This window comes from Brachyistius frenatus, unplaced genomic scaffold (genome assembly GCF_029030835.1).
Source record: "Brachyistius frenatus isolate BFR_SWC_R1_liver_20210118 unplaced genomic scaffold, ASM2903083v1 Contig_31, whole genome shotgun sequence".
Classification (NCBI taxonomy): Eukaryota; Metazoa; Chordata; class Actinopteri; family Embiotocidae; genus Brachyistius; species Brachyistius frenatus.
In genome coordinates, this window is record NW_027210630.1 from 3,111,007 (window position 1) to 3,138,483 (window position 27,477).

Consider the following 27,477-nt stretch of genomic DNA (forward strand, 5'->3'; position numbering starts at 1 on the left):
AACAATACGTATACAACACGTACAATTTCCAATTCACGCAACCATACCATCCACTTTCCTCCCTGCATGCACCCGTGACCGCTATCAGCCATGCTTTGTACCTGTCAAGTGCTGTCCTTTTCCTTGTGCCCAAAGCCCTGCTCACTACATGAGAGCTCTCACATCAAAGCTTCGCGGAGCTCCACACGCACAGATGAAACACCCTCTCATTCCAGCCGCCTCTGTCCCCGCTCCTGCACATTAGACACATTTCATTTCATTACAATGCCACTGGAAAAATAGAGGTGCTGCTGTCTTAAAGAGACACCTTATTTACTCTCACTCGCACTTGTGTACTCACTCACATGTGGACACACACAGAGACACACAAACACTATCCACTTTTAAAATAATGAGACTAAAAGGGAAAAGTTCTTGTGGACATACAGCAGTAATATTTGACCACAGGCACATCAGTGTCATAAGATAGTATTGATAGTGTTGTTAAGACAGCGAGGCTCCAATAATGTTTAATGCATGATATTTACAGTGTCAATTAATAGATATTTTCTGTAAAAAAAAAAAAAAAAAAAAAATCGTAATTCCTTGCAGATAGTAGCGAGCCTTTGGGAGCTTCTCAATGCTGTATGCGGATAGATGACGGAGGAAGGGTTTCGTGGTGAGGATGAGACAAACCCTGGTTTCCGTAGCAGCGCCAGCCTTTGTTGTGCTATCTGGTGTGGGACAGACCGACAAAGGAGCGCTAAGGAGCACCCAGAGCGGGGTGACGGGGGTCGGGGTGTCCCCCCTTAGAGGGGTCGGGGTGACCCTCTTGACCGCTGCCCCGAGGGCAGGGACTCAGTGTGGTGGTGGCACAGGGGCACCCACAGGGCATGGGAAGAGACTTAGCCTGCATACTACAGCAGAAAGACAAGACTGACCTAACACTAGAGGACCGTCTATTTTATCTGAGACAGTGTGTGTGTATAGGACAAAGGCAGTGACCCAATGTTAGCCATGTGTGTGTGAGGGAGATTTAGTGGTATAAAAGCAGGGTGACCCAAAGTTTGCCATGTGCATTTGTGTAAGATTCACACTTTGACAGCACATCACAACACAAAGATCAGATTTAGCTGGGGGGGGCGGCGGCTTGGACTTAACAGTTAGCTAGAAGCACAAAGACCGATCGACCTTACTCTAGAAGGGTGTATGAGATATTTAGCGGTCACAAAACAATGCACCGGCCTGGATGATGAACATTAGCTCGGTGGGAGAATTGAGTTCCGGGGCTATTCGGGGAAGACATTGACATTGTGCTTTCTAATTTGAGTATTATGTTTTTTTTCTTCTAAAACATTTGTTATTTTTTTTATATAGTTTGGTATATTCAGTTAAACAATCACAGCTATGATCTTTAAATTTTTTTTTTTTTTTTTTTTTTAAGTAAAAGAAGTATCTTTAAAGAAAAAAAATACAATGACACCTAAACTGTTGTTATTTCAATTTGAGTTCAAATTGGCTAAAGCCCCAGTCGCTCAGTCCACCAGCACCAGTAAATATAACCAGAGTTGTATATTCTGTTGATGGAGAGAAGAATATGAGGAGGAAGTGACCGGACAGGGAGAGCAGTGTTGCCTTGACACCAGCACAGACCTCTCAGTGTTCAAATGAATGATGGTTTCCGACATAGAGGTGAACTCGGCGGCCCTGCTCCTCCAGACTAAGTACGCCAACGACACTGGTCGCCTTTGCAGCGATGTTCTTCTGGGTGACCGGACAGCTGAAAAGGTTAGAACTGTTAGGTCGGTTAGGTGTGTTGGCCTCTCCAAAGGAAAGGCTATAGGCCACTCAGGGTTAGCATAAGGACGCTACAGGCTAAGAACTGTGGCCTCTTGAGGTTAGCATTAGTGTGCTTAAGGCTGCGGAGGGTTATTGACCAATAAGGGTTAGGGTAAGAGCACTGAAGACTAAACATGGTTGTAGGCCACAGGGTTCACATTAGAACACGTGAGCCAGTGTTGCTAAACCATTAACTTTTGGCCTTCTGAACCAGGATTAGGGGAAAAGAAATGCACAGAAAACGATGATGGTGTGACGTGCAAGCACCTACCATCTGATTTGATTTTGAGAGAGTGTGTTTATGTGTGTGTTTATATGAATATATATACACATATGTACACATATGTGTATATATATATGTATATACGTATATATGTATTTATATATATATGGCTATATATATAAATACACACGTATACACACGTGTACTTTATTAAGGGCACCTCGGAAATCATATATATGTACCGAACATGTTATTGCAATCTAATACAGCAACAGAAATTCTACTTTTATGATGCTTGTACATTTTAAGGTTTTGTTAACATTGTCAGAATGGTGATAATTCTGCTTTATATTGATTTATTACCGAGGTTGTAGTGAGTGGCAATGGTGTACTAAACTGCATTATTGAAAAGTGTTTCTTAAAGTTTGCCCACGCCATTACCATACATAAGATTGAACAGGTGTTTCTAATAAAGTGCTCAGTGAGTGTGTGTGTGTGTGTGTGTGTGTATATATATATATATATAATCCAATAGTTTAGTATTTTGACTTTGTTGCCATAGGCTGAACTGGTCTCGTCAGTTGTTTTATCAGGCTACCACCAGTGGGCAGTGGCACAAAGCTGGTGTGTTTATTGGGCTATACTACATCTCTCCATCCTTCTCTATCTATCTTTGTGTTCTGATTTTACTATCCATCTATAGCTCCCTCTCTCCCTCTGTCTCTTCTGCTCTCTTCCCTCTTCTCCACTCACCCGCTTCTTTTTCATCTGGCAATTCATTTTTCTGAATGTCTTATTGTGTCTCTGAACTTCTATATTTGTGTGCAGTTGTCTCTGTGATGTCTGAAGACTGAATTAACTTTTGCTAATAGATCCTCATGCATTACCTGTCCAACTTCACTTCACTTCTGCTGTACATGCATGCACAGATTAATAAACATCCATGTTTGGAAACATCAGCTACCTAGAATTTGCATGTAAATTGTCATGTAGACTGCATGCAGTGTTTTTTTATGTTGTGAATCCCTTGCTAAACCATTAGGCTTTACCCTTAGGAGTAAAATACAAAACATATGTCAGTCATCATGTAGTTTCCAATATGAAGTAGAGAATTATTTAAAGCTGAAATGAGAATTTCTGAATACATTTGATGAATTTTCAGTTTAAAAGCTGATGTAATGGTGAATAAGCTTACAAATGCATAGTTAATATTTACAAAAAAATAACAATTAGCAATTTATGTCCAATTATCTTCTCACTCAAAAATGTTTTAAGTCAATTATCTTTATATTGAGTTTTACTTTATAAATATGGATAGGGAAGGAGAGGCTGGTCTGCATTTGAAAGGGAGTGAGAATAAGACTAATTTTATAATCTGAATAAGTGAGAAAGTGGCATTTTGCCGTAAGTGTCATTTTGCCATTGTCAACACACGGCAGGTGCTAAGGGAACGGGTGTGTGGCAGGTTTGATGTTGATAGGCGCAGGAGGGGGACACACACATGCTGCATCAACGGACGACAAGCACATTTTGTTAACACTTATTAAGGAAGAGAAGACGTGTTGCCTTGAGAAGACAGTGTGTGTGTGTGTGTGTGTGTGTGTGTGTGTGTGTGTGTGTGTGTGTGTGTGTGTGTGTGTGTGTGTGTGTGTGTGTGTGTGTGTGTGTGTGTGTGTGTGTGTGTGTGTGTGTGTGTGTGTGTGTGTGATGGCGATCTGTAGAGGAAGCTGAGTGACGCTGCATCTCTCAACTCCCTCTCTTGACTCCCTCTCATACATCCTCAAGGTCTTTTTGTCAGCACCGCTATCTTTCGTACTCTTTAGTGTGTCTTTTGTGTTTGTATATGTTTGTGTGTGTTTGCTAAGGCATACACCCATAAATGTGTGTGTGTGTGTGTGTGTGTGTGTGTGTGTGTGTGTGTGTGTGTGTGTGTGTGTGTGTGTGTGTGTGTGTGTGTGTGTGTGTGTGTGTGTGTGTGCGCGCGTGCGTGCAATGGGGGTTGTGAGTAAAAAGCAAAACCAAAGTGAAACAGGAATCCATCCATTTCCTGCTTTAGTTTCAGAGTGCTTGGGACAATAAACACAGTTAATTAAAATGGCTTCAAAGTTTAAGAAGTCACACAGAGCTACAAGAAAACCTCCATTTCTCCACAATACACTTCCTTTCTGTCATTCTCTCTTATTATAACAACGCTGGTTTCTTTTTGTCACATTTTTCCTTTTCTTTTTTTAATCTAAATATTACTTTCTTGTAAAACTCTTGTCTTTTTTTTAAATTTTGAGTTGATGTTTTGTTTCATTTTTTTTACTTTGATCTGAAGTTTTAAGTCCTGTGCACGCAAACTCATGCACATACACACAGCTATGTATGCATTTGCAGCTAAATCTTTCATTGAGTGATGGTGGGATTGATTGGATTTGATATTAAGTGACACTTGGCCTTTGGAGTCACTAAATGCTACTCACTGACTGAAACCACCATCGGTGAATTCCAATTCCCTAGTTACTTCTCAGGCTTGTCCCTGCAGTGACACTCTCTCCTCTATCTCTTTCACTGCCATTTCTTTCAGTCCGGATTTGCATCTTTTCCACGAGCCTCGTCACAATCTGTGTCTTTTAGGTGTTGTGATGGTATTATTTGCTCATTAATATCCGCTGCCGAGCTCTAAACACCATGAACCACTACCTCGACAGCGCAGGAACTTTTCTTAGGTTTAATATGATAGAAATTATCATGTGTTTCATTTGCACACACACACACACATACGTTATCTAGTAGGTTTGCCAAGATTTTACTTTCTCCTAAAGTAAAAAAAAGATGATCAAAATGTAAAAGTTGTTCTGTCAGCATCAAAATGTTATTAAAGTTTATATTTATTTTATAGGCGATTAAGTAGGCAAAACCAAACAACCAAACAAACAAAGATACCCTCAAACATTTCTGAAATTTTGAATAATTAACAAAAAAAAATCCCATCAGGGCTTGTGTAAAGTAATATTATCTACAGATCTGACACACACACCTCTTTCTGCCTATTTGTCTATATCAGTGATATATATCTGATTGATATCTTAATATTTTTTCTTCTTAAACATGTTAGTTTTGTATTTTCATTTGTTTTATAAAAGTTTTACAAACTGCATGTACAGTTATATCAGTAAATATATGAAATAACATTTTTAACATTCCATGAACACTATGACGCTCCTATACCCAAACTTGTGTTTCTTATCTGTTTAAGGAGGGCTATGGTGTGATGGTGCTCAACCCCAACGAGAACTACTTGGAAGTGGAAAAGCCAGTAAAGTCCTCCCCCCTACCCTCTCCTACCGAGCCCTCGGACGAACCCGCTGAAAAGAGGGAGCGCAAAGATGATAAAGAGGGCAAAAAGAAGAGAGAGTTTTATGAGAAATACCGTAACCCACAGAAGGAGACCGAGACCGAGCGGATTCCTATACGGGTAAGTCGGAGAGAGAGAGGGAGGGATGGAGGGATGGGGGAGAGACAGAAAAGGAAGGCAGGAAGGAAGTGTTTGGACAGCCGGGGCGGGGGGAGAGAATGATAGATGTTCATCAAAAACAGGCATGATGGGGGAGTTGGACAGAGTGACAGTTCTGGGGTCGTAGAGGAAGGTAGGAGACGAGGCACATGTGAGAAAACAGGAGGGAGGAATTTGGGCAAGTTCGGAAGAGACTGAGGAGGCAAGAAGGTGCCGGGAGGAGGAGGGTGAGAGGTAGCAGGCTGAGGAAGCGAGGGAAGGATATGTTAGGTAACAAGGGATGAAGGGAGGATGGAAGGCAGAGGGAAAAAAAGAGAGGCTCTTGTGTGGTCAGCCTGTGTGTGAAGAGGTTGGCCGTGCTCCAGTCGCCTCTCAGTGAGCAAGTGTTAACCACATGGCTACCTCCCTCTCTCCCTCTTCCTCTTTCCCTCTCTTTTTTTTTTTTTTCTCTCTCTCTCTCAGATGGTGGGCTGGTCAATGCAGCTCCAGCCCTTCACTCTTGTTGACCACTGGGATTATTATCACCCTAACACACACTCTGCAAACACACTGCAACATTCTTATCATGCTACACTGACCGCACACCACCTAATCGCACACACACACACACACACACACACACACACACACACACACACACACACACACACACACACACACACACACACACACACACACACACACACACACACACACACGGCTCGAGGCATCTAGCTCGACCACTTTGCCTTGTGGTCAAACAAAGGAAGTGACCCTTTGCATAAATCTAGTTTTATTGTTAAAATATTTTTCATATAGATGTCTTGTGTTTCACCCCAGCCAACTAAATTCTTAATTTGCTACTTCTGAAACAGTCCGGCCAAATTTGTTTTCCCGTTTTAAAAAGCCCGCAGTAATGAAATGTATGCTTCTATGTGTGTGGGGGTGTTTGTACATGTGTGCAAAGAGTGTGCGTGCGTGTGTCTGTGTGAAAGACGTCACTCTCTGGTGTCTGACAAGAGTTCGGGCTGCTGTGGGACTAGCGGGCGGTGTGTGAGCTGTCAACGCAGGCTGTCTTTCTCACCCCCCCCCCCTTCCCCCCGGCAGTACCTTTATACACACTCTAATAAGGCATAATTAGCTGCAGTGCTATCGTACTCTGTCGCACTTCTTTACATTCATACGACTGATGAACTTGCTTTACAGTATGTGACATGAAGGTCTTGGTAAACGATCCATCATGTTCATTTATAATAATGATGGCACACAAACTTGTATCTACTGACAGCTCTCTATATTTTTTATTATTTTAAACTTTATCATGTAATTTTTTTTGTATTTTATTTTGATGTTATGACTCCCGGGAAGAGTTTGTGTGTGCACACATGGATGTAAAAACCCACATCTTGCTCAGATTATTATGATTTCGTTAAGAACTTTTTTTTTTTTTTAAGGTGAAACTTGAATCATTTTCTTATCACATAATGATCTCCTACTCACCATTTCTTTTTTTTTTATCCACATACAAATATATCATCTTTCTGATCTCCTCCTTTTGCCCAAGATATTTAACACTCAGTAATGTTTGCAATGTGTAAATACAGTCCCAACCAAGGTTTCCCTAACCTACAAGGAAGCATGCAATATTATTAATATCTTGATATCCGGCTCCGCTTGCTTTCGCAATACTTGTATAATGTATGCGGGACAGGGTCAGATACATTGAGACAAGGGCGGTATGGAGCAGTGATGTGTCTTTTTGAGGCCGCGGTGTCTCAGAAATACTGTGCAGTTAAACAGTCTTGGCTTCTGACAACTCAACGAGATGAAGGTGAGGAGAGACAACATAATGATTAACTGAAGAAAATACCACCCCACCATGAGTGCCATGTCAGGTCCCTTTTTTCCTGTTATTAAACTTTAAGCTACAGTAGCACATTGATAACAGATTTAGCACTTCATGCTGGTGCAGAATTCAGTGTTGGGGCATATTAAAACCTAGAGAGATGGATTAAAAAAATAATTGCTGCGTATGTCTATTTTTTTTTTTCAAACAAGCAGGCTACAAAATTATCCTCATTAACCAGGAAAATAGGGGTCATGTAGGAGGTTTAGATTTTTCAGCCAAATACACTTGTCTTCAGATGCAGGGATTGCAAGGCTCGGGATAAAGATTAATGAGTGAGCAGACTGGCTCGGTGTTGGTGCCTCTTGAATTTTGACCTTTGACCCAGAAGTGAGCAGGATGTTAGTGTGTATGACCTCGCCTTTATCGTCCACGCCTCCTCCTTCACTGCGTTACTCTCCACTGCTCTGCCTCTGTCCGCCCCAGAGTAAGCTGTCGCATGCACACAAGGACACATGCAGATATGTAAAGGCGCACACACAGTGGCGACAAAAGAGTAAAGGAGGTGAAGAAAGAACTGATATGGTGTGTTTGTGTGTGTGTCTCCATCCTTCAGCTCTGTGAGTCAGGGTGGGTGGTGGATCAAATCAAACCTCTTTAGCAGGTCTGTTTTCATCTTTTTTTTTCTTTTTTAACAGCACCCACCCAAGGCACACACACAACACACACACACACACACACACACACACACACACACACACACACACACACACACACACACACACACACACACACACACCAACCTTTTTATTCACTACACCTCGCTCTCTAACTCCCGCTGAGCTGCCAGACCACCTGCACACAGCCATTCAGAAACACACACACACACACACACACACACACACACACACACACACACACACACACACACACACACACACACACACACACACACACACACACACACACACACACACACACACACACACACACACTTAAAATAGATCCCTCTATTGCTTGTAATATCATGAAATCCAACATGACTTAAAAACCACCATAAGCTTAAACTAACATCTGTCTTGCTCTGTATTTATACCTATAAGTCTCATAAAATTGTATTGCGTTGGTTTTTTTTCTCCAAATTGACTCAGAACGATTGCCGTACACACAAATACACCGCAGCCCAGTGATAGAGTTGAGTTGATTAATACGCTTCCTTACACGCATTAATAAGCTCTTAACTGCTTTTAGGATTCTTACTTTTTAGCCTTGGGTTCATAGTGTGCAACCTCTCAACCTTATCTAATCCCTCTCCTCTCTGCTCCCCTGGATCACACACCACTGAGCCATGTTTAGGGGGATGTTGGTAGAGGAGGAGGAAAAAGAGAGAGGACAGAGGGAGGCATGGAGGGATAGAAAGTCTGATCGGAGGGATGCTGATCAGGATAGTGAAGGGAAAGGGGGTGGGGGGGCACTTTCTTAGCACTTAGCCATATAGAAGTTTGGGAGTTCACTTTACTCTGAATTTTAGCAGTAATCCAGTTAGCTATTTTCTGTCAGCCAAGCGGAGGAATGGCAGGAACAAAAGGCACATTCATGGGCTTAAGAAGCTTCCAAAGAGTTCACCCAAGGCTGGCTGGCTGGGATTAGGCCAGCAGGCCCTGGAAAGAAGAAGGGGAAAAAAAGAGCAAAGAGGACAAAAAACAGAGCTTCGCCTTTCTTTAAGCACCACTTATTTTTATAAATGACTGGAATACTTTTCTCTCTTTCTTTCTTCGTGTTTTATGTTTTCCCCTTTCAACATTGTACATTTCTTAAATGTTCAGAGAGAGATAGACAGAGAGGCCCTCACTCCAATAGCATTTTGAAGTAGCAGATTGAGGCTATTCCTTCTGTTCTTTTCCTTCTGCTATATTCAGCTTCAGTGCAACTTCAAGAATGAGAGATCTGTATGACTGAAACTGGAGGACTTTGAATGCTTCCACTATGACATCTCTGCTTTTCACTACAATTCTACATTTGGCACAAACATACCACAATGGGGGTGAAACATTGGGACTCTTTATTGTGTGTTTCAACTGAAGGCATTGTTCAATTCCCTCATTTTAAATGGTTTTGACCCCCTCATTCAGGGTTAAGTTAATGTAAGGTAGGAAGAACTTCATTGTATCAGGTATTTTTTGTAATTTTGTAATTTGTGGATGGGGTGGGGAGCTTGTTTTGAATATCATAACTTTGTCTTCAGTTCAAATATTGGTCTCTTCTGGGGATTATTGTCTCCAATTTTGGGGTGATGGATGTCACACAGATAGGGGGTCTTGTACTGTCTCATACTGATTTGTGTAGGATGGTACTTTGTGTTTCTTCAAAGAAGGAGCATCCATTATTTAGCTCCTGCCTCTCCAAGACCCATTATTCCCAGCTGCAGCTTTCCACTGGAGTCGGCTGAGATCCTTGCCCTTGTCTCTGTTTAGCAGATGATGTCTGTTTCCCCATGTTCCCACTGTTGTACAAATTGTCCTGAGGATTCACTATTGTACATCCACAACCACATCCACACACATCCCAAAACTTGATTATACACATTAAGACATGGGCACACAAGCACACACACTGACAATTGTATTCGACATGGCACGACAGTGTTTCGCTTTTGCTCTTTGTCACCTTCACCCATTTGCCCCGATGTGTGGCCCAAAAGCAATTATACAGACAGAGTTTATTTGACCTTTGATCTGTGGTTTTGCCAAGAAGCAATGCTCAGCATTTCCAAGGACAGGTAGAGACTTGATTAACCTCTGAACTTGGTCAGAGGAGAGGTCAATGACCAGGGTTAGAGGGCAGCTCGCTTGCTGCAGAGAACAAATTGGCTAGACGCCATTTTTGTATTTGGGTGTGTATTTCTGTGTGTGTCAGTGGAAAAGCTTTGACTTGTATCCATGTATGTGTGCTTAGTCTTCATGTTTAGAACCACACTACACTGTGGCATGCTTTAACTCCAGGTGTATCCTATGTTAGAATTGGATGTATAAGTGAGTGGATTTGACTTCTCGAAGGGGAAGTCTTTAGGATTTTGTGCTTGTTAGTGTGCGAGTACTTCCGAGAATTTGGATGTGTAGTACATAACATCTGTGCGTGCATGCATACCTGTGTGTTTGTGTGTTCGCTCAAGGCAGAACCAGTGTAGCTGGTCTCAGATCCCTGCTCCCAATCTTCTAGTCAGGTCAACCATCAAACACATCCATCCTGCCCTCCCTCACACCTTCCCGCCCACTGAGCTCCCTGTCTCCCTGTCTCTTTCTCTCTCTGCACAAAACCCTGTTGTGGATACAGGCTGACACGAATAAAGACATACACACACACACACACACACACACACCACACTGGTACACATACGCACATGCACGCGCTCATCAGCACACACGCACGCACGCACACACACACACACACACACACACACACACACACACACACACACACACACACACACACACACACACACACACACACACACACACACACACACACACACACAGAGCACCTCAGGGTCATCCTGGAACAAACACAGCCTTGTCTGCCTGCCCGCTCTCCTTTGCCTTATGTCAATTAATGACTCGCAGTAATTTCACCTGACAATCTGGGCGGCAGCGCGAGGCTAGCCGAGATGTCACAGCGATGACCTTTCTGGCCCGCAGACGCTCTTTTCTAATAAAGAATCTCACAAACCCACAGCAACTTCCTTTGTACTTTGTTAATGAGTTATTGATTTGAAACAATGCCCTGGCAAATATTGTCAGAGCAGACTGACCCTACCAAGGTCATGCTATTTTATTGTATACAGTCTGCGCAAGCTAATCTGCACGTGGGATGAATGGTATGCTTTCTCTCTCTCTCTCTCTCCCTATCTCTCTCTCCCTCTATCTCTCTCTGTCTCCGTCTCTCTTTCTCTATCTCGCTCACTCACTATCTCTCCCTCCTCACACTGTATATCCCCTCATTGCAAAGTCAAATAACACACCTACACCTACATTTCTCTCGCTCACACACACACACACACACACACACACACACACACACACACACACACACACACACACACACACACACACACACACACACACACACACACACACACACACACACACACACACACACACACACACACACACAGTTTCCCCCATCTTGTTAGTCTTGCACACGTTTTTCACCTCATTCTCCCTTTTCTCTGTCTCTTTCTCACATCATTATAATCCCAACTCTCCATAGGTACTATACCTGCTAATTACCCACAATGCCACAGTCATTAGTTTCCCCATCTCTGCCGCTAATTTGCTCCATACCTTCCTTTCCCCCACTCGAGCAAGACCCATCAGCTCCCAGACAGCTTCCAGCTCATCTCAGCTCTCAGTCTGCCTTTAAAGAGAGTAAAGAATGAAACAAATATGAGAGCGGAAGGAAAAAAACAAGAGATAGATATGGCAAAAGACTACACGTCCCAGACATTGATTAGAATGCAATTGCACGCAGGTGTTGTGGAGGTCCACTTTTTAATTATGTGCACAAAGACATGTACGCAGAAATGCTCTCACGTGCACAAACAAACACGAACTAACTCATTCTAATAACCTCTTTGCTAATACTAAACATGTAATTACCTACATTGCTTTTTTAATATTTAATCGTTAGACCAAATGAAAACAATCCTGTTGCGTACTGAGCTGGACACATTAAAGACCATAATGACTGGAGCTGCAGGTTGGCTCACTCAGTGTGTGGCCTGAGAGCACAAGGGGACTGAGAGATTGAGAGATCGGTCAGACATTCTTTTTTTTTGTTTGTGTGTGAGAGAAAGTGAGTGAGTTAGAAAGAGTGACAGAGCTTCTGTGTAATTTGAGTAATTTGTTTCAACCTCTTCCTTTACAGGAAAAAACTGTGGGATTAAAATGTTGTGTGATGTGTCTTTCTATTACTTTTGATTTCTACATCAGCTCTCACTCTAACACCTTGAAATACTTATTAACATTTTTGCAAGATTGGAACCAGCACTGCCCAAGCTAAACAGTCCGAACCCAATAAAGTTGTTTAGGGATCCCGTGACACTGTCCTGACACTTCTGGCTCCCACTAAAAGGTTTCAGAGTAGTATAATGGCTCTTATCCACTAGATTCCTTCCGGTCCACACTGCTCACCATCTCCCAACTAGAAATTCCAGCTTCCTCAGACGTTTTCTGAAGTCCTCTCTCTTTTCGATGACTGGGGTTGAGGCGTAGAAGGGAGGGAGCAGGGAGGTCTTCAGTGGTTGTTTGTCAGAGTGTGTTGATGTTGTTAGATTCATTGTTTCCTGTGCTGGTCAGACACTGGGTTTGTGTTGGCGTTGAGGCTGTTATTCTGGCTACAGTGCACTCCGCTCCTCTGCTCTCCTTTCCCTGCTTCTCATTACAGTGAATAAACATAGGGCAAGTATTGGACCGGACAACTTTTGAAGAAACAAGAGACCGTGTGTGTGCGCACGCCAATTTCGATCTGTGTGCATGTACTGGAGCAAGCCTATTTCTGTGTGTGTGCTTTGGTGCATACAATCAAGTGTGGCTATTGACTGGAGCATACGTTTTTATTATGTAAGTAATGGAAAGAGCTAAATTGAACACATTTTTGAAACTAGACAATTGGATGGCACACATTCAACAAAAGACTTAACAGTTGGAAGCACTTATGGATTGAAAGTAGGGTAGAAAGTCATGCACAATGTTGCATAGCAGGTTGTCTAGCAGTCATAATGTTGACGTATTTTATAACCCAAAATCAACGTTCTGTTTATTGGGTAGCAGGAACTTGGCCAAAACCCCATTTTGGTTATCCTTCCCACTGTTGTCATTGGTGCTACATAAATATACTGGATACTGTATAAGACTCTCTCTTCTCTCTCTCTCTCTCTCTCTCTCTCTCTCTCTCTCTCTCTCTCTGTCTCTCTCTCTGTCAGTGTCATTTTTAATTTATTTCTGATAATTGTTAGCTGTGAACATTGGAGACTATTTAGACTTGAGATCGTCTAGGCTGAAGATTTGTTTTTTTATGTTCCTTGAGGGGACAGTATGGATCCCTATATATTTGGTAAGCACATACACACAAACAGTACACGCCTTCAAATGTCCCTTGACAGTCATGGCTGAAGGATGTTGGCAACAGGTGTGCAGCTGGGATACTATCCTGTCAGTGCTGGCAGATACACACACACACACACACACACACACAAACACAAATAAATACAAGCAAACAGTGTGGGGAAACTCTGAAAGATAAATAAATAAACTAAGATACTGTGAGAGAACTGGTGACAGGAAGCCAGTCTCGCTAGGCGGTGTGCTCCACTGCTGCGAATTAACCCCAGGAAATAATTGCAACAATATGCAAATGCTGTTTAGATAATTCACTCCACTGCCATGCCAGGTAGTCAGTCACGCTGTTGCCTGCTGCCGAGGGTATACGCAAAGAATATGTGTCGGTGTTTGTGTGTGGGGTTGGGTGTGGGCATCCGGACCACACCACACACAGCTTGCTACCATAAAGAAGTCAATCCGGCAGTCTTTTTAATGGTTTTTGAAATTATTATTATTATTATTGTTCATAGTACAGAAACAAATAATTAAAAAAAACACTCTTCTTGTATTCACGTGGATTCAAAATTAATATTTTGTCAGTTATCTCTCTTTGCCACATTTTATGTGCAGTCTGTTGGACTAATTTTGGACTTATTCATGGAATAATTGACGCATGCACAGACACATAAAAGTGGGAGCAAACCCTGCCTCATGTCTCTGTCGGGCATTGTCACTAAAGGGTGGGTGGAGAAGTGGACTAAACAGGGGACGGAGGATTGTGAAGAAGAACGGGTGGCATCAGTGGAGGGGAAAAGAAAGTAGAAGAGAGGGAAAGAGTGAGGAAGGGAGGCGGCTAATGAAATGGGCCTCACAGATGAAGGGTGACATGGTGGAGGAGAGAGGAGGGAGACTTCAAAGGGCTTTGATGTCACAGCCTTTCAGACAGACAACTCTGCTTCAGCCAGGCACTCTGCACATGCCCCATACCCCACCCCCCCCCCCCCACCCCCTCCCACACACACACACACACACACACGCACGCACGCACACAGGACTGATGGCAGAAGGGCAGGGCAGAGCGAAGTTGCCTGCTCTTGCATCACACTCTGTGAATGGAGGTTGGTGCTGACACTACAACCCCCTCATGCTAATCTAGCGCAAACACAAACACTCTGACAGGTTAATTTACCTCTAGACAAACACAGCAACAAAAACACACATCAGCACATCATCAAATAGTATAAGCGCACACACACTTGGGCACACAGATGCATGCAAGTGAAAACATCTCATCAAATCACAAGCTGGTGTACTTTCTTCTAAAAGTAAAGTTTAAACCAAATTTTCTGTAATGTGTGTGCTTTCTACACTTTCTCCTCAATTAGACCCTTTAAGAGAGCGAGTGTTAAAGCAATTATCTTTCTGTGATAATACTGTAGTCGAAAACACATTTATGGAAAGTAAGGACAGTCTCTTAAGTCACCTGCTATATCCCTTACATTATATCGCTAATTATTTGTTTTGAGTCACATTGAACATTTTGACACTCAATTAACAGATGAGCTCCAATTCTTTGTTGGCCATGCGTTTATTTATTTTGAGAAATTACTTTTATATGCATGTGTATGCTAATTAAGAAAGTGTGTGTGTGTGTGTGTGCGTGCGTGCGTGCGTGCGTGCGTGCGTGCGTGTGCGTGTGTGTGTGTGTGTGTGTAAATATCATGTTTACATCCAGTATGGCTACAATATGGTGCGGTGTTGCGATGTAGGATACAGGTGTTGCTAGTCAACAAAGCTCCACGTGTAGTGTAACCTCTTGTGGGGATGTATTGTTGATTTCTATTGTGAACCAGACAGTTTGATAGGAAATCAAAGCCTGGAATCAATGTCACAAGTTCATTAACGGTTGCCCTTTTCTCGCCTGTACTTTTACTATTGTTCTTTCCAGCCCTGGATAAGCACGTACATCTCGGGTTAATTAAACATGTCGTCCGGTTACATGTTACTGCATTTGTGTGTGTACGACTCTATACGTGCAGATGAGACTGACAACATACGTAGGTGCATTCATTTGTGACTGTGTGCATGCGTGCAACACTGCATGTGAGTGTGTGTGTGTGTGTGTGTGTGTTTTGTATATGCATTGTGTATCTTCTCTCTGCTGTTTTTTTTTCCTTTGACCTTCCCCTAGTGTCTTCCCATTATACCTCTACTGGTGTTTAGATGGGCCATTGATTCAGCAACGGGGTACAAATTAAGATTTAAATGTTACGTCATCCTGCCTATTGAGTTTTACATTTAGGGCATTTGCAATATGCAAGACTTATTGATCTGTTGAAGTGTGGCTCTTTGTAGAAATCACCTCAGGCTACCACCACTTTTTTCGTATTTCTTTCTTTTTGGCTTGCCCAAGGGTGCAGGTTTTGATGCTGTAGCATTAAAGCATCAATCAAGTTTAATAACTCTATTGATGCTTCATTCTCATTGGCTGGGCATATCTTAAATGTTTTGTAGTTTCACAACCGAGTTTGTTAGCAGCCTTCAAGCGTATAAGATTTCTTTGAGTCTTCTTTGTTATGGATATGACATTAGAGTTCATTTTTTGTGTTGCAGGAAAATGGTTCCTCCGAGGAACACATGCTGTACGTGTGGGACCACTTTGTGTCCAAAGCCGCAGCCAAGAATGTCTTCATCATGGCCCACAGCTATGGAGGGCTGTCTTTCGTTGAGCTGGTGAGTGTTTTAGTTTTCCACTTGTCCTTCCTACCTCCCACCAACAACCACCATTCAGAAACGCAATACACCCTTGTCGACACCATCACTCTCATACATGTTGAAAAATCTACATTTTCCAAATCATAGATCAAATAAAGTTCAAGCTTACAACACCACAGCGCTTATTAACACATATCTATCCACGCAAAGATATGAGTGTGTAAAAAACGCCATATTCTTAAACACATGCACATGAATATAAACAAGCACCGGCCACCTCAGGAATACAGGAACCAGGGTGATAGTGTGTGAAACATGCCGAAACGATTAAAAATAATACGCATTCGGTTTCTTTGAGAAAGTACTGCCTCTGTAAACAATCTGGTTCATCCTTGTCCTTGGGCACTATCTGCCTCCTCTGCACATCAGGAACAGCAGGAAAAGAGGGGAAAGGAGAGGGTTGGATAATGAAATGTAGGGCCGGCAGTACAACAACAGTGTTGCTGTTAAACCAGATCTGCTCCAGAGCATGCAGATCTCTCTGCCTTCAGAGAGACAGTGGATGGGTCGAAAGATGGTGGGAGGGAAGTGGATTTGACAGAACTAATGGTGCACAGGGGAAGGTGAAAATAAAGTTTGTCCAGCTTCTTGGCTTTATAACCATACCCTTCAGCTAAATGGGCCTACAGTGTGTATTTTGCGGGTTATCCGAAGGCCTCTAAGGTTAATGTTTTATTTTCTACTCTAGTGGTATTCTGCATTACATATTGATCATCACCATATCTTCTGTTAGTGTTTCAATGAGAGTTGCCTACTGTAATAATAAAGCTTGTGTGTGCCTATAGCTGATATAATAGTGGCGCCTTATTCTTACCAGGCCAGAGTAGTATTTAGAAGTAATGGTAGATAGTGAGGATGTTAATGTTTGCTCCCTGCTAGTTTACTGCTTGCTTTTTGATTTATAATCCAGTCTATTGCATATACTACTGATATGCATAAAGCAATAAAAACTCATATACTGTTTAGCTAATATGCTTCAAAAGTGTTAAAGTTTTACCCTGATTTTGTGGTCTTTTGTATTATTTATTCCCATTTTATAATCCTAAAATCATGATACAATAACTGTATTGTCAGTTGAGCATACATTTACTACTTATTAGTTGTAAAGAATTAAAGTTATGGGGATGGTGATATAAACTTATAAATAACAGGTAGTTTTTGCTCCTGAAATCCCAGAAATCATTTGTTTGTCACTTGCTTTGCTCAGTACCATATTTATTGTTAACATACTGTGTTAGCTGCATAAGCATTTAATGTACTTTTACTGTAAATGATTCCACCGTATTGGAGTCTACTAACTAACGCATTGTGCCAGCTGTGTTTGCAAGCCTCCGTATGATCTGAGAGGTGGGTTACATTGCCAGTCTGCCGGTTTCTTGATCTATAGGATCTACTGCGAGACTCTCTACATCTTATATTGTTTATTTAGGATGTATCTCCCCGCTTTTCTTCGGATGTTGACGGGGAGGGTGGAGGAGGAAGGAGGCAGCACAATGACGGTACGGCTAGTGGGGGATTAAAGGTGGGCACTTGTCCCACTGGTGTTTTCAGGGATATTTTATTTTCCTTCTTTTTCTTTCACCCACTCTTTTTTGTTTTGTATTTTGTAATTTTAATTTGGCTGCTAAATATTCATGCAGTGTTTTGTCCGTGACAGCTTCACAATCTCCTGGGCTTTCTCACTGTGTGACGAAGACTTGCTATTCTCTCTATTTGTATCTTTCTGTCTCTCTATGTTTCCCTCAGTCAGACACTCGCTCCCTTTCTCATGTGTGTGTGTGTGTGTGTGTGTGTGTGTGCGTGTGTGTGTGTGTGTGTGTGTGTGTGTGTGTGTGTGTGTGTGTGTGTGTGTGTGTGTGTGTGTGTGTGTGTGTGTGTGTGTGTGTGTGTGTGTGTGTGTGTGTGTGTGTAAAGGCCTCAATGAGGTTCTAACTGCTTTCTTTTATGTGATGTCCTTGTCATGTGAAAACTCTTACAAACACGCATATCCAGTATATGCATAAATACTGTAAATACATAGCTTACATCAGAGGCAGTATGGGAAAAATAACATCAAAACGGAGACTTGAAAGATCCTTGTGTTCACGTTTGGTGACAGGGTGTTCGAATATGTCCTTGTCAGGTTTCCCTTGAGGCCATCCCAGCTTCTGCTGTCTATCCGTGTCAAAACTTCTTCACCTCTTCCAACCTGACACTAATACAAACCATCGCCCACCTGTGTCTTTCAGCAACTTTGTGTAAAGATAGAAGTCTTTAAATGTATGCAAACCAATTGTGCCCTTTTTAAAGAAAGTATCTAGTTTTCTCTTTTGCTTTTTTGCACTGTAGATTTTGTTTAGGAACATTGTTTATGTACATTTCTTTATTCAAAGCTCTATGAATTTTTATCCATATGCACTCAAACCTCTTCGTTCTTACAGACACGCACTTTGCAGGAATAACATAGCTATAGACATGGGATTTAAAGCAGCCACTATGCATTTCTTTCTTGTTATTGCTGTGTTTTTGCACTCCCTCACCCATAAGCATGCCCACACACACTCACGCACGTACAACCCCAACACACACACACACACACACACACACACACACATACACACACATGCACAGAGTCTACTTAATTGAGGAGAAAGTGGTCCAGCGGGATGGGATGGGAGGTGTGTGCACATGAGCTGGAGAGTGGAGCCTTGCGGGATGAACCGTTTGACACATTAGAAGACCCAGAGAAAACAAGCTGTCTGTGGGTTAATTACTGCTCCCGTTTGCAGTTAATAAATACATTTCTGATCAAGCACATCAAAAAGGCCCACCATTAATTTTTCTTGCTCGCTCCCCTTGCTGCGGAGCATGTTAGCCCCTGTTTAGAGCGCTCAAGTGTTTCAATGCAATTTGATTCTTTTAAAACACTTCACAGTGTCTACTGACTAATTATAGATACATCAAAGAGTAACTAACTGCCTTTGAATGAGAGCGCGAGCGAGAAAGAGAGGCTTGCGCTGCAGGGAAAGGCTGCTCGCTCTTTCTCCGCTTTGCCCCATCTTTTTCGCCCTTTTCCACTCAATATCATTCCCAAGTGATCACATCCATCCATCTCTGTTCACTCTTCCTCTTCTTTCTCTGTCGCTAAGAGTCTCTACTCTCCTCTGACACCTGCTTTCATGCTTGGCCAGTCTGTTCCTCACTGCTCCTTCTGCTGTATAGGTTAGGTTAGGTTAGGTTAGGTAGTTACTTTATTAATCCCCGAGGGGAAATTTTTTCGCTACAGCAGCATACAGAAGTCTAGTTTTGAAGATACATAGATTATGTTCCCTCAATCGTTCTACTTTGTTTGTTACCATGTATTCCTTCAATGTTTAAGTTTTAGCCCATATGTCTCTCTCTGCATGTCCAACACACACACAAACACATTTTATGAGGGTTGTGGTTTAGGTTCCAGGTTCACATTATCTTTCATCACCTAAGGACAAAATCTCACAACAAACTCGAGAGAGAGAGAGAGAGAGAGAGAGAGAGAGAGAGAGAGAGAGAGAGAGAGAGAGAGAGAGAGAGAGAGAGAGAGAGAGAGAGAGAGAGAGAGGGGAAGGGACCGTGGGCATGGAGCTATACAGAATGAGGGGCCCTGCATCCATCTCTCCCTCCGCTCGGCTTGTCTTTTCATCTTTCTTCATTGCCAGGAGTTAGGGGGGTGGACATGTAAGTGTAAGCGGTGGTGGTTGTGTTGACGAAGGGTTGTCTAACCCGCACTAACCTTCCCGCTTACAGAGTGAAAAAGGAGAGCTCTTATTGGATAGGACAGGGCAGCATTATATAAGGTCTTATGTAAGAATGCATCTGTCTCCCAGTACACAAATGTGTGGGTGCCAACCAGACAACCAGCCAGCCGCCACAACAGCCCCTCAAAAGCATGGTTACAGATTTTAAGTGCCCTCTGTGAACACACCACATACATACTGTACATGTTTGCAGAATATATTTCTGCACACTTTCTGTACAGCGCCATCTGTTTCGATCTATAATGAATATACCTTCTCTTCTCTCTACGGTCCTTGGTTTCATGCGTGTGTTCGTGTATGTGTGTTGTGGTTAGGTGTCAGATGTGGGAAGATATGCTTGAGGTGAGACGGATAGATTTGGAGGTTTTCTTCGCTCCTTGTGGACTTCATTTCTATACCCTTGTGTGCATTGTTTGTGCCTAATCAAGTTTGCAAGTTGGAGTACAAGTAAGAGAAAGTAGTTGTACTTACTGTATATTTTATGCATCACTTTAAGTTTGTCTTTTCATTTACTGAAGTTTTCCAAACAAGCTTATTGTCATTTCCCTGCGCAACACAACTGTTTAATTTTTTTACTTTCTTTGCATACTTAGTTGGGCTTTTTTGATATATTATTACTATACATACTAAACTCTTTCAGGACAATATGCAGCATCCCAAAATCTGGTCGGGTTTATGTCCTGTTTCATCTCCCCATTTCCTTTGTTGCACCAATTCCCCCTCTCCCATTTGGGGACCGCCCTCAAGGCAGGGTTGGTGCCAACTATGACCTCTGTGCAGGACTCTGGGTCTGGCAGTGGTCTGTCCAGCTCCATGACTGGCATGGTAACAGCCGAGTGACCACACGGTGCTGAGCAAACACTTGTGTTTCCAGTGGTCACCCATTTCCCAACAAACTCTGTAAAGTCAGAAAAAACTTGTGAACTTGTGAAGATACTGCCTCTTAAATGTTAATTGGGGTTGAGGTCATGTGACTGTGGAGAAAGTCCATGATAGTCAGCACTTCTTGATCTTCTGTGGTCTTCAGGTAGTTCTTGCAAAGCATTAAGGTGTGTTTGGGGTCATTATTCTGCTGCAGTATGAATCCTTCTCCACAAATATGAGGAGTACAGGGCTACTTCTCCTGGATCAGTGTGGAGTCGATTTGTGTTCAACTCCAGAAGAGGCAAAACACCCTCGGCCTTGAATGGTCCCACCACGTTTCATTTTGGGGTTGATACACTGCAGCAACGTTCTCTCTCCTGTTCATCTAATTACATACACCTTTCTGTTACTACCATAACTCTATCAGCAAATATGACTTGTTTCCATTCATCCACTGTCAAATGCTGGTATGTCTTGGCCCACCTTCTACCTTTGTTCCCATCCTGAGAGGTGGTTTAGAGACCGCCACTCTTCCTCTCAGACCACTACCAGATAGCCTTCTTTTGACAGGACTTCTTCTCTAAAGAAGGCTCTTTATTTAGCAAATTCTATATCTGTGATAAAGTTGCTTTTTCGTCTGTCGGTAAACAAAACCTGATGTATTGATATTTTTGATGGTCTGCTCACTTTTGGTCTGCCTTGGATATAACTTCATTCAGTTTCTACCCCCTCCGAAGCTTTCACTTTGGCCGTGACAGCTTTGACACTAAACCGCCCTCTGATTACAATAACCATTTGGTTTTCATTTTTTAGTCTTCCACTATCATTGAGCTACTTTTTAAGCAATATTCTGCTGGAAACCTGAGGCACCTTCATAACAGGGGATGATGGTTGCAAGTTGATTTACTCAAACAGGTCTCTGATGAGTCGATCGAATCCACCTGAGTGTCATCTGAAGCTTACGCAGCTTCAATGGAAGGGATACTGTGTAAGTAAATGTCAGACATGTTAGACACTGTGGTTTAAGGTGCTTAAGCTAATTTATGTTAGCTTATGAATCGTAACAGTTCAATGACAAGGTGCTTGGGTAAGTGACTGCGTGCTGCCTGTTTGAAGTCCTGTAATTTTTCTCATAAGAAAGCTCATGTGATCGTCGGATGAATCAGCGACCAACTTGTTGGCAAACACAACATAAAATATATATATTATATAATATAATATAATTTTAGTGTAATATAAAAAATAAATGAAGTCGATGGCTGTTTTGTCTTTGGTCAGGAGTTAGCCGTTTTCACCCTGCTTCCAGTGATAGTGCTTTTCTCTCGGCACAGATTTAAAATTTAAATTGATCCTCTTACAATATAAATCCCAGTCTGAGAATTTTATTTCTCAAAAATATTGGAGCATTCCTTTAAACTGTGCCAAACTAAGTTCCTCATTTATATTTATCAGGAATACTCTTTGAGGAGCAGCGCAACCTTCACCTGAGTTCATCACCATACAAGCAAAAATCACTTAAATTTGTTGACAAAATCTGTGCTCTGAAGTCGTCCATATGAAGGCTCTGAAAATCCCCTCATCTAATGTTGTATGCACATCTCGCCCGCCTTCGAAACTCTGAGTACTCGCCTGCCTATTGCTTCTGGAGGGTATGAAGAGAAGGTTTGTTTTTATCTCAAGGTTCTCCATAGCTGGCGGGCTTGCAAGCGGTGCAGTTGTAGTGCAGTTTCCTGCGTGTCTGTCTGTCTCTCTGTGTGTGCTTATGTGCGTGTGTGGATGACTCTCTATGTCTGCAAGTGGGTGCACACGTAATGTTTTGGGTCTGCGTTTGCCTTATTGTGTGTGTGTGTGTGTGTGTGTGTGTGTGTGTGTGTGTGTGTGTGTGTGTGTGTGTGTGTGTGTGTGTGTGTGTGTGTGTGTGTGTGTGTGTGTGTGCGTGCACGTATGTATATGCGCACGCTTGTGAGTGTCAGCCCTAGCCTGGAGAAGCCTGTATCGTCCTGAGCAGAACAGCTTGGTGGAGAGCAGCTATCAGAGCCACGTTAAGGGAGGAGGAGAGGAGGAGAGGAGGAGAGGGTGAGAGGCGATGATAAATGGCTGGGGCACACTAGCAGAAATTAGTGGAGCCGTATGCAAAGCTGTGGCGTTTTGTTTGATGTGAAACAAAAGGACCACCATGACAAAAGTGCCTGCCAGCCTGCACAGCAGGACAGCAGCCCTCAGGACATACACCATCACAACTGACAAAGTGTGTATGTGTATTTGCATGTGTGCACGTGTTTTCGTACGCGCTCGCGTGCGCATGTACGTGGTAATGCATGCATATCATGCATGGTGCTGTTTTCTACTCCTGTCTATATTATGTATATTATCTCTCTCTCTCTGTTTTTGTGCTCCGCTAGTAATGACAGACAATGTCTGGCCCTTTGTACACCATGAAAAGACATGGTTTCTTCCTCAGTACAGCTACAGCATATTTGCTCTATTAAGCAGCTGAAATATAGCCGTCTAATTTCTTTGTGAATGAATAGGATCTTAGAGAGCGGCTCTCCTCTTAACATAAGGATGTAAATTGAACTGTTTAAATGTCACGGCTAGCAAGCTGATTTGATTTGAATTGATTTGCTTGTTTCTGGGAAAAAAAAGACCTCCCTTGCCAAACCTTAGCTGCGCTGGCTGCCACAGATAGACCAAGGTCTTTCTTTCCACCTCAACAACACATTGTAGGGCTCCTGAATTCTTCTATCTGCTGTGATTATGTACAAATGGCCTTCATTTGCCATCCATTTCAAAGCTGTAGTGTTGCATTGTGGCTAGAGGCAGATGACGCAGACCAAATTACAGCGAGTTTGCTGCCTGAAAAGGATACTCGCACAATAGGCTTTGTGAAGTATTCCCTTCAATACGTCGCCATTATTCTCACCTTTGTTGGTGTTTCTCTCTATGTTTCAGGAGCATCTTTGGTTTCTAGATTGCATTTGTGGTGTTAGAGAGGAGTGTGTGTGTGTGTGTGTGTGTGTGTGTGTGTGTGTGTGTGTGTGTGTGTGTGTGTGTGTGTGTGTGTGTGTGTGTGTGTGTGTGTGTGTGTGTGTGCGTGCGTGTGTGTGTGTGTGTGGAGGGAGGGGTTGAAAATACTTTACTCATCGCTTGTCTTTCTCGTGCTATTCCTTCAATATCTAGGGAAATCGATTTTGTGAGAGTCTGTTTTTTGTCGTTCGCAACATTTTGCCCTAATTATTAATTCTGTCTTGTTTTATTGTTGTGCAACTGCAAGGCAATCAAGAGCTCAGAAAATAAACACCATCTGTTGATCTTTTTGGTTTATCTGTACTTTCTACGAGGAATGCAGTGTGTACATACACTGCATTGCTCGTTTTAGTCAGATTGTTGTACAATAACTCAGTAAACTGAAGGCAAGTGCCCTGGGTAAAAAGCAGTACAAAACTGCTAGAGCTGGCAAGAATCCGCCTTGCTGTTGCAGAATACATAGTGAATCCCATTTGTCCATCGAGGTATCCTCCTTCATCATGTGTCCTGTTTCCTGATAGAATCTGCTGATCCTCTGATTTTCTTTTCTCGTCACACTGCGTTTCATGTGTCACTACGTAGCAGCAACTAACTGGCTAGCTTACTAGTCAGGAGCTGTTATTTTACCAGTTCACAAAATGGATTTCAGGAATATTTAGTTCTATTAAATTAGACCCATCAGTCTCCTTTGGTTAAAAAATGTGTGTTGCACATCTCCCTATATTTTGTACAGTTCGACTTTTTTTGCCGAATAGAATCGTGATTAAAATCAATACTTTTCTGCCTTTTATTTTCTTAATCTCTATCTTTTTCCCCTTTTTCTTGTCTGTCTCCCTTGTAGTTATAGTTTCAGTACATATCTTTTTAATGAACAGTAAGCTACTGTTTTTAATTTTCCAGTAGACATTCTGCTTACAGAGAATAAAGTTATCAATCTCTCACTCGCCACATTTACCTAATGCTTCTAATTTGTCCGTGATATCTTTTGATTGATACCAATTTCAGACTCCAGTATATCAGGGCATTGCTAAATGTAATCGATTCGTTTTGAATAGTTTGTCTTATCTCGTCCTTGGTCTGACCATCCAGGGCTCTAAATTTCCGAGCAAGCTTTCACCAGGTCGTCACAGTTACCCACTCCTCATCTTCGTTTTTCAAAACACAAAGATGTTGCCATGGTGACGTAATTGAAAATCATTACATCTCAAACAAGTATTGTTGAGGTTACTATTCATAAATCTCCTCTCACCTTTTTGTCTTCCTGTTTTTTTTGTTTTTTTTCTCCCTAGTGAAAAGGAAGTGTCCTGCCCCACCCACCCCATACCCCGCCTCCTCAACACAGGCTCTTATTCACCACTTTATGATATAAGACGCAGAGCTAGTTGAAGTTCATTTGAGTTCAGTTAAATCTTGAGGGATTCATCATTACATATTTACTGGCTGAGGCTGATCTTGCTGTAAGGTTCTACCCTCGTCCCATTGATCTAATGCGCATGTTCACTCCCGAGGTTACAGGACGTGCTTCCATTTGCATAAGGCCCTGGGCAAGGTTCTTTCCACCATTGATTGGCCTGTCCATGAGCGCCCCGTGCCTTCTCACATTGATCACTTTGTTTTTTCCCGGAGACAGTGCTACTCAGAGTTCAGCCGCAGCTCTGGCATATCAGACCTGCCGGAGGAAGAGAGGGGGAGAGGGAGGGAGAGAGAGCGAGAGAGAGAGAGAGAGAGAGAGAGAGAGAGAAAAAGAAAGAGAGGGGCAAGTAAGAGTCATAGCCGATAGATGGAAAACTTTAGAGCCAATATCTTAATTGTTTTGCATTCGTTTTTGTTGAATTGTGAAACTAAGAAAGTGAAAAACAGTCTCCCCCTGCCACCCGTGTGACATCACTCACCCAGACTGTGTTTCCCTGAGCAAGCAGCTTCCGCAAGTAAATGCAATAAAATCATATACACTGCTTTTACAGGAGTAAACACATACCTACATGCAAATAATCAGATATGCAAAACATATACACCTTTCTTTACACATGGACAGTTTCAATTCCACTGTTAAAACTGAACAGCCCTCCTCCCTTCCTGTTCATGTTCACCCTCGCGTCAACCCTGGTCTGCTTGTATCAACGCGCTACAGAGAAAACGTTCCTCTGTGCTGTGTTTTACTTTAGGTTTTTTTCTCCTCTTTCCTGTATCCACTCTCGTACCATCACTGTCTGTCTTGCAGATGTTTGGACAGTTTTTATTCTCTTTACCTATTCACTTGGTCAGAGAGGAAGCTGTCTAGGTTAGATCGGGTTGTTCAGAGTTTTCTGTTTTTATTTTCTAATCAGATTTATGACTGACAGATTATACTCTATGTATATACTGTTGTGTGTTTATATAGACGGTAGATGTGATTAGGTTACTGTTTCTCGCATTTGTGAATTGTTATGAAGGGTGAAGAGGTGAACAGCTTATTTCTTACGTAATTTATTGCAGCCGATGTTTCAAAATGACTCCAAACAGAGGTGTAATCATTTAATCATGTCTTTGAGTTTTCCATGAAGGCATACGTGTTTGCATTTTGATTTGTGCATATGTGCCATTGTGTGTTTTCCAGCATGGCGTCAGTGGCGGCGCAAGGCTCAGCTTCCCATGATGCACCTCTTCTCTTTGTTCTGCTCTGTGAAAGCAGTGTGCGGCTTTGTCTGCCTTTCTCGTTCCTTTCGGCTCGTTGCCTCAGCGGCAAGGTCTCGCTCTCTTCCCTCTCCTCTACTTCAGACCTCTCTCGTTCTTTCACTCACTCTTTAATACGCGTTGGGCATTGCCGTCCACTTTTTCCGCTCCTTTCGGTCATTTGTTGTCTCCCCTTCCCAATTTGCAACCAAATTCACCTTCACTTACTTATTCTTCTTCTCCCCTTTGCGCCTATTTTATAGAAATATCAAACGACTCCCTGTTAACACTCTTTAATTTTTTTGGGGGTGGCAATCACACTCCTCTGAGCTTCTTTGGTCACCCTCCTACTATCTTCTCTCTTTTACGACTTATCTGTAAACCTCTTCTCGTTTTCTTCTTTTTATCTCGTGCCCTGGTGTACATGGTCTTTCGCCTGTTCTTTGCTCTTCCCCTTTGCTGCTGATTCAGTCACTTTCTTTTTCCCTTCCCTCGCTTAACCTCAACTTCACATCGGACTTGCTGCTGCATTCTTTTCCAACAATTCTGATCCTTCACTTGAGACTGACCTCACTTCTCTCCACTTCACACTATTTTTTATTTTTTTATATTTTTCGGCAAACATCACTGGCCCGAAACACCAATTTTTCCCAATGAGTCATCCCACTCAACTTCTGATTTACAGTAGTAAGGCAGAAGTGCTGTTTATTTCGTGTAAAATCATTAAACTGAAATTGTAATCTCAACTTTATCACTTAATATTATCTGAAATGTAAAATGAATGATCTAAAAAAAGGCATGCCACTCTTACCTGAAAATGTATGTGTAAAATGATCCCCAACTGGTATTGCAAGTACTTTTTTGCTTTTTCTTATTTGTGCTTTTGCTCTAACTTGCTTGTGTGCTGTTCCCACTGTGGTATT

The 27,477-nt window shown here is 42.3% G+C and overlaps 1 protein-coding gene across 3 annotated transcripts in view; it reads left to right on the forward strand.

The window, feature by feature from the left end:
* The window catches only part of arb2a (ARB2 cotranscriptional regulator A), a 149,535-nt gene that overhangs the window by 53,379 nt on the left and 68,679 nt on the right, over window positions 1–27,477 (forward strand). For all 3 annotated transcript variants that reach the window (XM_069699914.1, XM_069699913.1, XM_069699915.1), the window contains exons 7-8: window positions 5,283–5,501; window positions 16,077–16,196. In XM_069699914.1, coding sequence (XP_069556015.1) covers window positions 5,283–5,501; window positions 16,077–16,196 — 339 coding nt within the window. The remainder of the gene's footprint in view (window positions 1–5,282; window positions 5,502–16,076; window positions 16,197–27,477) is intronic.